At 52.3% G+C, this 9,388-nt stretch overlaps 1 protein-coding gene across 3 annotated transcripts; it reads left to right on the top strand.

Moving 5' to 3' along the window:
* The first annotated feature begins 422 nt into the window (after positions 1-422).
* Positions 423-7,901, top strand: LOC139800753 (gonadotropin-releasing hormone II receptor-like). Of its 3 annotated transcripts, none has more exons than XM_071754171.1 (5): positions 423-795; positions 1,068-1,427; positions 2,950-3,459; positions 4,273-4,474; positions 4,737-6,423. In XM_071754171.1, exons 2-5 carry the CDS (start codon positions 1,305-1,307, stop codon positions 5,144-5,146), a joined length of 1,245 nt encoding a protein of 414 aa, XP_071610272.1. In that variant the 5' UTR covers positions 423-795; positions 1,068-1,304; the 3' UTR covers positions 5,147-6,423. The 3 variants fall into 3 exon arrangements, with proteins under 3 accessions (XP_071610272.1, XP_071610273.1, XP_071610270.1); XM_071754172.1 differs by lacking the exon at positions 423-795 and having other exon boundaries at positions 977-1,427; positions 4,737-4,896; positions 6,208-7,901; XM_071754169.1 differs by lacking the exon at positions 423-795 and having other exon boundaries at positions 977-1,427.
* The last annotated feature ends 1,487 nt before the right edge of the window (positions 7,902-9,388 follow it).

Raw genomic sequence — 9,388 nt, 5'->3', positions numbered from 1 at the left:
CCAGGGAATACATTCCTGCCTCGCTGTTTAATTGCTTTGGTGCAGGTGCAGAGAGCTAAAGGAAAGGAAAAATGTGGAGCAGCATGAGGGGCAGAGTTAGTCTGGGCTTCAGGCAAGAGTCTGACACAAGAGGGAGGTGGCTGCTGTAGTAAAGGAGTTTCCACTCTACTTCTTTTTGGGGTTTTTCTGCTCTTTTTCCCCCCAGGGACCAGGCTTTTTCTTGTGGCACCTTCCATCAGTGGGTGATGATGGAAGGTTTAGGGGACCAGCATGGATGGTGATGCCTCCTGGGTCTCTTGGTGATTCAATTTGCTCCTTAAATCCACAAATGGGAAAAAAAAATCCTTTTTTTTTTTCAGGGCAATCTCAAAGATGGTGCAACCCCTCCTCAGAGCTCAGGTGTTTCCCCCTGAAAAAAGTGGGAATAGGTTTAATGATGGAAAATCTATTCCAGAGGGTGAACCTCCTGCTCTTGAGGAACAACGTGGAGTCACCACCACCAGCCTGGGACCTGCTGTCCCCCTGGGCACCTCCTATTTCTAAATTTAATAGCCCAGGAGATGTGAAGGTCTATTTGCATGCCATTAAAATCCCAGTGATGCCCCTGGGAGCAAGGCTTGGGGCTGTCCCTGAGCAATTTGATGTTCTCAGCCAGAGGAGCAGATTGTCCTCAGATTCCCTCCTGGCCTTGCATTGTCCATTGGATTTTTTAAGCCCTTGTGAGCTCTTTGTCCCTCCCAGGGCTTTGTGCTGCACATGGAGCTCTGGCTGCCTTACACCCAAAGGAAAAAAAAGGTGGGAAGGGAGAGAATGCTGAGGAAAGAGTGTATTCATTAGAATGGAAAAAGAAAAACATTTTTCCCTATAAATTGCCTTTTTATTGCATTTCCAGCCCAGGCATGGACTTGCCTCCATCCCTGATGCTCCCTCAGACCTGTGTGGTCCAGGAGCATCCCCGGGGGGTGGAGGGGGGGGTTTTGCTGTGAGTCTCCTGGTTGTCTGAGCAACGGGATGTTCATCACAACTCCAGGACTAACCAACTCCTTTTTTCCCCCCTGTATTGACAGCAAAGGGATGAGGAGCCCACATTTGGCCACAGCCTCTTGGATTTGGGCCATTTCTGGCAAGAAGGCAGCTGTGCCATCATCCCCAGGGGGTTGCCCACAGGTGCCCACCTCTGCTTTGCTGTTTGCAGCAGTGTTGCCATCTCCAGCTGCCTGTGCTAAAAACAGCCTCAGCTCCCAGCTCGGCTGCTGCTGAGGAGAAGATTTTGCTGCTTCCAGGACTTGCTTGCAGGGGATGTGATGCAAAAAAAAAAAAAGGAGCTGAAGGAGCTGGAGCATCCTGACTCAGCACCGCGGCGGTGGGAGACCCACGGGGAAAGACAAGGAGCATCTTCTCCTGGCATCAGGGCATGTGTATGCCAGGTATGTTCCCATCAGCTGGGATTGATCCAGCCCTGGACGTGGGTTTCTCCTTTTGTTTCTCCCAGAAAAACAGCTACTTTAAACGGGGGTTTTTTTCTTTTTTTTTTTTTTCTTTTTTTTTTTTTTTTTTTTTTCTTTTTTTGCTGCTTGCTTGGTGGGTTGGCCTTTGGGGAGGGATGGGGGGAAGGTGGTCAAGGGGCTCGTTGGTGGTGGCTCAGGGTGCAGTGGTGGGGCTGGAGAAGGGCAGCTGGCTGCAAGGTCTCAGCATCTCCATTCCGCAGAGGCAGGGAAGGAGATTTTGATCTCTGCTGCTTGTGTCCTTTGGGTGAAGGTAGGGGAATGTGGGAATGTTTTATTTTAATAACAGCAAAACAGAAGGTGCTCGGAATGGCAAGAGACCATTCCTGTGTGTGCTGGGACTGGTCACAACTCCTGTCACCTTGACAGCTGGAAATATTTTCCCTTGAAATGTGAGGTGTCCCCAAGCTGGTTGTGCTCAGGGGAGAGGGCAATCAAATCAATTTAAATTGAAGCCACAAGGGACTCCATGCTGCTCATCACCCCCTGTGTGGGGCTATTCCCACCTCCTGCTCCTGCTTCACCTCCCAAAGGTGAAAGGACAGAGGTGTTGAGTCCTGGGAAGGTCCTGGCCAGGCTCCTAAATGTCACCATGGTCCTCTCTTAAGAGCTGCTGCTGGTGCCTGGGCAGTGTGGGATCCCCTTTCTCCTCCCTTGGCCACCCCTGGCTGCTCCCACCCATGGCCCTGGAGATGGGTAGTGGGGGTTGGACACATTACTGGGAAGTTGTGTGGGGTGTCTGAGCAGCTGAGCCCTGCTTGCAAAACCCCTTTAGAAGGATGAGTCCTTGCAACCAGCACGGCTGCTGGGACCCGATCCGGGTGGGTGCTGGCAGGCAGCAGATTGTCCCCATGGTCCTGGCCACTGCTCCTGCTTCCCAGCTGCTCAACTGCTTTGCAAGGAGCTAAAAATACCCACGTGAGCTGAGCCAACGGGGGCAGCCGGGCTGTGTCACCCTGACCAGGAGAGCCTGGAAGGTTCCTGATGGGGCAGATCCCACCACCTCCCCATTTCTCCTTCTAGGGAAGCTGCAGCAGATGAAGCAGCCCCAAAACAGAGAATCTTTTGGGTTGGAAAGGACCTCTGAGATCATCAAGTCCAACCCTTAATCCACTGCCACCGTGGTTCCCAGCCCATGGCACTGAGTGCCACATCCAGTCTTTTTATAAAAACCTCCAGGGATGGAGAATCCACCCCCTCCCTGGGCAGCCCATTCCAATCACCCTCTCTGTAAAGAATTTTTTCCTAATATCCAACCTAAACTTCCCCTTGCAGTGCTTAAGCCCATGGCCTCTTGTCTTACTTGGGAGAAGAGCCCGACCCCCCCTGGCTCCCACCTCCTTTCAGGGAGTTGTAGAGAGTGATGAGGTCTCCCCTGAGCCTCCTCTTCTCCACCCCCAGCTCCCTCAGAAGAGGAATTCTCACTTTGTTGCTCATCTCTCAGCAGGGGATGGGTGACAAGCAGCTCCCCACCCAGCCCACCCCCAGGGATGGGGACACCAACACCTCCCCCTCCAGCTGCCCTCAGCACTGGCTGGAGCCCCGCTTCACGCCGGCGGCCAAGGCCCGCGTGGCGGTCACGGCCGCCATCTTCTTGGTGTCGGTGGGCAGCAACGCGGCGGTGCTGGGCAGTTTGCTGAGGAAGAGGAGGAAATCCCCCCCCGTCAGGCCCCTGCTCCTCAGCCTGGCGCTGGCCGACCTGCTGGTGACGCTGGTGGTGATGCCCTTGGACGCGGCCTGGAACGTGACGGTGCAGTGGTACGGAGGGGACGTCTCCTGCAAGCTCCTCAACTTTCTCAAGCTCTTCGCCATGTACGCGGCCGCCATGGTGCTGGTGGTCATCAGCCTGGACCGCCACTCCGCTGTCCTCAGGCCCTTCTCCCGCCCTCGCCGGCCCAACGGGACGCTGCTCCGCGCCGCCTGGGCGGGCAGCCTCCTCCTGGCTTCACCCCAGGTAGGGTTTGGTGTTCTCCTGCCCGGGTTGGGATTGGCTTTGGAGAATTTATGGGATTGTTTGGCTTGGAAATGACCTTTATGGTTTTCCAGTCCAACACTGCCAAGGCCACTGCTAAGCCATGGCCCTCAGCACCACGTCTCCATGGCTCTGAAAGCCCGCCAGGGATGGGGACTCCACCTCTGCCCTGGGCAGCCTAGGACGGGGCCTGACAACCCTTTCTGTGAAGAAATGTTTCCCAATCTCCAACCTAAAGCTCCCCTGACACAACTTGAGGTGGTTTCCTCTCATCCTCTCACTGTTACCAGGGAGAAGAGACCAACTCCCCCGCTGGCTCCAGCCTCCTTTCAAAGAGAAGGTCTCCTCAGCCTCCTCTGCCCCAGGCTGAACACCCCCAGGTCCCTCAGATGCTTCTCAGTAGTTCTCCAGACCCTTCTCCATGTGCACCAGGTCCTTCTCCAGCTCCATTGCCCTTCTCTGGACACACTCCGACCCCTCAATGTCCTTCTTGTCTTGAGGGGCCCAAAACTGACTCCAGGATTTGAGGTGTGGCCTCACCAGTGTCGAGTACAGGAGGACAATCAGTTCCCTCCTGCTGGTGGCACTCTCACTGGCACAAACTGGCCAGAAACTGGGATTTCCCAGCCAGCAGGTCCCATCCAGGCTGACCAGAACCAGGAGTGGGGGGCCCAGACCACCCCTCCCATTCCATCAGCAGTAGGGAGGTGCTTCCATACACAGCCAGGAGCCCCTGCGGGACGTGGTGCCCCGTTTCAAATCCTCTCTGAGTTATTATTTGTTTCTCCATATCAGCTTTTCCTCTTCCACCTGCACACAGTCCCAGGAAGGAACTTCACCCAGTGTGTCACCCATGGGAGCTTCCGAGCACACTGGGAGGAAACCATCTACAACATGTTCACCTTCACCACCCTCTTCATCACCCCCCTGAGCGTCATGATCGTTTGCTACATCCGCATCATCTGGGAGATCAGCAAGCAGCTGAAGATCAACAAAGGTAAGCAGGTCCACCAGGAGTGTCCACCATGACTCTCTGACTGGCCCTGCTCCAGCCTGGAGCGTGGTTGGATCTCTGTCACCTCCCTTGGAAGGGTAACCCAACGGGGGGGCTTGGCACAGATTCTTTGACCTCCCTCCTTGTTGTCTTCTGCTTCATGCAGGCCATGGAGCAGACTATGAGATGTTCTTTAGCAGAGCCATGGATGGTTATGCTCTGGGTTTCTCCCATCTCCAGCTACCCTTTTGGCTCTCCCTGGCAGGTTTGATAAGAAATCAAAAAGACTACATCTCCAAGGCCCGCATGAAGACCCTCAAGATGACCATAGTGATCGTTGCAACCTTCATCATCTGCTGGACCCCATACTACCTCCTGGGCTTGTGGTACTGGTTCCAGCCAACCATGATCCAGAAGATGCCAGAGTATGTCAACCACACCTTCTTTCTCTTTGGCCTGCTGCACACGTGCACTGACCCCATCATCTATGGACTCTACACCCCCTCCTTCCGAGAGGATGTGCAGTTGTGTCTCAGGGGCATTGGAACAGCCATCACCAGGCCCAGGAGACACAAACCCACCTCACACTCGGAAAAGAACATCAAGGATGGGGCTGCAAATGGTGGGGTGGCATCAGGGGGCTCCAATGGGACAACTGCCAACACAGCCTGCTGAAGGAGGTGGGAGGCACAGCTTCAGGGACTTCAGATATAAGGAGGTTTGCCACCCAACTCGGGGGTGTGAATCTCTGGCCACAAACCAGTGAAGAACCAGTCTCCTGCCTGCACTCAGGATTAAAAAAAACTTAGGGGCATTTGTGGCCATTCCTCCATATTTTGGCAGCCCTGGGACAGCTAGAAAACCAACCTTTTTGTACCCTACATATGCTTTAGCTCTGGTTCTGGGGTCAAGTATCTGCCACACTTCCCCCATCCACCCCTGGGAAGAGACATGCCATCCCCCCATAATCCAGGGCTGTTTTCTGCTGGGGTGGTCAGGGTGGTGTGACCCAGGTGTGAAGCTGCATGGATGCACAGTGCTCAGTGGTGTCTCCTGAAAGGCTTCAAAGGCTTTCAGTCCTTTTTCTCCACCCTTTCAGTCCCTTGTCTCTGGAAATTTGGGATCTCCTGGCTGAGAGCTGGCCAAGTTCTCCCATGGGTGTGGGTCAAGCCTTGGCAAGGATCTAAATCTTTGGGGAGTCACTAATTTAGGGGCTTTAATCCCTCTGAGCATGGTGGGGTGGGAGAAGGTGCTAGAAGGATAAAAGGGCAGGATGGAAGAACCAGTGAGGTGGGGTGGAGTTTCTTTTTCCTTTTGATAGCTGGAAGGGAAAAGGAGAGGAAGCTTATTGGAAGCACCTGTGGTGGGAGGGGCCCATCAGGACCTATAAGTGCCAGCTGGGTGCTGATGGTCTTTGGCTGCAGAGAGAGGGTAAGGGAGGTTGCTGGAGGAACTGTCTGAGCTGGGGTGAGTAAAGTGGGTTTATTTTTAATTTTTTTTGCTGTTCACCAGCATGCCAGATGTTGCTTGTGAAGGTGGAGACCTCTTCTCTGGGTGTGGGTTGGAGATATGGGCTTACTCAGTTGCATTGTTTCTTTCTGTGTCATCAGAAGGGGTGGTTTATTTCTTTGTTCTGTCTCTGCTGATTGTTATCAAATGTGTTTTGCTTTTTTGAAGAGGAATTCAGTTTGGAGCCAGGTGGGCTTATTGTGTTGGGACTTTATTTTTTTTTCCAGTGTTGTAAAGTTTTTGGGCGGCTCAGGAGCTCTGGACATGGCAGGAGGCAGTTCCCTGGGTGTTTTTCTGGCTCTTGCAGCTTTGGATGAGCATCTGGACTTTATTGGGTTGAAAGAGCTTTGTTTGGAAAACAATTCTTAGCTTGCTGTGGTTGGTTGTGTAGAGAAGCTGGGAGGTGTCTCCTCCCAAGAAAATAAATTTCCTTTGGGCACCAAGGAGGGGTTTTTTGATTCTGTCTCCAAGAGGAAATGGATCCTTTTTGGTCAGGAAGGATCCCCCAGTGTCCTAACTCATAAGTTACTCAAACTAGAGAGGGGGGAAGTGATGTTTGCAGGTTGGCTGAGGCTGGGTGATGAGGATCTAGGGAGCTCAGGGTGATGTTGACCTGCAGACAGGTGCAAGCACTTGCAATTCCCCATAAAAACTTTCACATGCTGCCCAAGGAGAAATTCAATGAGAGCTGCAAGAGCCCAGCCCTAGTGTGGGGATGAGGGGGGACCCCTTAGGAATAATCCAAACTCCAAGGAGATGTGATGGCTGTTGGGATTTCCTGGGCTCCTTCTGCTCGAGGTTACCAGGAGCAGGGCTGGCTCAGCTCCACTGGTGCTGAAAAAGTTTCTTGTAAGGTGATGGGATTGACTTGTGGAGGAAAAGCTAATTTATTCATCAGGTGCCCCTTTGGGCTCTGTGTTTCTCTGGCTGATGAGCACTAATGGGAGGCAGCTTTTGAAGGTGTGGGGGTTTTCTGGCAAGCCTCAGATAATCAGGAAAGTGTCTTGAATCACCTGGGAGCACTTTTCTTCTGCTCAGCAGAACCTCAGCATTGCTTTGAATACTGGAGGTCTCTTGTCCTCTTGCCCCTCAGCAGGAGAGCTCAGAGACCTCTGGGGGGCAAGGAGCACAATTTTTCCTTGTGGGAAAGACCCACCACCTTTACATGGATATGGTGAGAGGGCAGAAGCAGGTTTGGCTTTAGGGGAAGAGAAGGAAAATTGGGATTCTGGCAAGTACCTGTACCCTGCTTCTTTGGGATGCTTGCAGAGGTTCCAGCACTGTGCCTTCTGCCTACCTCTTGGTACCTTCCTTCCCAGTGCCAGCACTCAAGGCTGGCATTTTGGGAAGTCTGGAGTGTGGGTAAGGTGCCCAAAGTGACAGATTTCATGGTAGAAGGAAAATATCCCTCCTGGAAGAGTGCCTGGGATATTGTGCTTGGGAGAGTGAGCAACATCTTCCCATATCACTGGGGATCAACCCAGGTCTGGGTCCTGCCAGAGGTGGACAAAACCCAGGCCTGGCTTGAATGTCCCTGCATTTCTGCTTCAACATTGCTTAATCTGTTCATATTTTAAAGAGCAAAAAAAGTTTTGCATTGCTTGCTGGGAGAGTGAAACCCAGAGCCTTGTTCCTTCCCACTCCAGGGATGCTTCACCTTTTCCCCTGCTTCCCTCTCTTTCCACATTGCCCCAGCTCCCTTCCTCCTCAGATCTCTCCATATATATAGAAGACATTTATTACCTATTTCCCCTTACAGGAGGAAAATCCTCCCATTTCCCCAAAATCTGCCCCTTCTCCCTGGGGAGCACTTTCTGCCCCACTTGTTGCTGTCACAGCAGCATCAGATTTATCAGACTCCCACAATATTCACCCCAGTAATGTAACAGCCATCAATAAGCACAGGTAGGTTTGTATTTTACAGCTCCTTGACCTCCCCCAGGGCTTTCTGCCCTTTGCTGGGGAGGGAATTCTGCTTCACTCCCCATTTAGCATTTTCATCTCCTGGTTCATGCTCACAGAGCCACACCAGTGGCTTAAGAGCTGAAGAGGAACCTTGGGTTAATTCTGACTCTTGCTGGTTACTCAGCACAATGCTCACATTAATCCAGCTGGCTGAACTCAGCAGGGAGCACAGAAAACAAGTGTGGAAGGAGGAGATCAACTATTTTCCTGGTCTGTAAAGGTAGAATCTGAACATCTTAATTTATTTCTATGTTTCCTTTGAGGACAGGGTTACCCAGCTCCCCACGTGTGGAGCTGAAGCACTGGGGAGGCTGGGGCCAGCATCCCTGCAGAGCTACAAGCCCTCCAAGGGGCACTTGAGGCATTCTCATCAGGATTCAGCCCCTAACTGCAGCCACTTCTTTCTCCTGGGTGTATTCAAACTGTTCAAAGCAAGAAAAAATTATTTTTTAATTTTAGAGGTTTTTTTTTCCTTTGATACCTGCTGATTTAAGCACAGAGCTGGAGAGCCCCTGCAGTACTTTTCTCTCTGAGCATGTAACCTGGAGCAGCTGGTGCAGACCCTTTTGAGAACAGCTCCCTACATGGATGCTTTTGCCCCATGCTTTGGGAGAGAGCTCAGCTGGGTGACCTCAAGCCAGCTAAAAGCCCTGAGAGATGTCAAGAGGCCATGCTGAATGGCTGCTGTGCCTTCACTCCTTTTGCTTGCTCTTCAGAAACTTTCCTAGGCAAAGCAGAGCCTCAAGCCCTGCTGCATTCCTCCCCTTCTGTCCCTTTCACCCAACCTGGATGCTCAGGTTTGTGTCTTTCCCTGCACTGCAGCTGCCCATCCATTCCAAAAAAAAAAAAAGGGGGGGGGGGGAACCTTAAAAATCATCCAATTCCAATGCCCCTGCCATGGTTCCAACCTCCCACCAGCCCAGGGTGCTCCAAGCCCCATCCAACCTTCAACAGTGCCAGGGATGGGGCAGCCACAGCTTCTCTGGGCACCCTCACAGCACAGAATTTCTTTCTAATGTTGAACCTAAATCTTCCCTCTTTCAGTTTAAAGCCATTCCCCCTTTTCCCATCTCTCCAGGTCCTTGTCCAAAGCCTCTCCCCAGCTTTCCTGGAGCCCCTTCAAGCACTGGAAGGTGCTTCAAGTCTTTCCTGGAGCCTCTCTTTTCCAACCTGGCTCCAGAGCAGAGCTGTTCCAGCCCTCACCTCTGTGGCTTCCTCTGGACTTGCTCTAAAAGCTCCATGCCTTAAAAATATTTCATTTGCCAGACATAAAACCTTCAAACAACACCATACCCTTCAGAGTGCAGCCAATACCTCTTTTTTCTACCTGGTTCTACCCTAAACAGCCCCTGGTACAGCCCAGTGTTCTAAGCAACTGTGCTGAGGTGGACCCAGGAAACCCCCCCTGCATCTCAAACCCCAAGTTTCTACAGTGGAATTTCA

The sequence above is a fragment of the Heliangelus exortis genome, chromosome 11, assembly GCF_036169615.1.
Source record: "Heliangelus exortis chromosome 11, bHelExo1.hap1, whole genome shotgun sequence".
Classification (NCBI taxonomy): domain Eukaryota; kingdom Metazoa; phylum Chordata; class Aves; order Apodiformes; family Trochilidae; genus Heliangelus; species Heliangelus exortis.
This window is presented reverse-complemented; position numbering and strand designations above follow the sequence as displayed.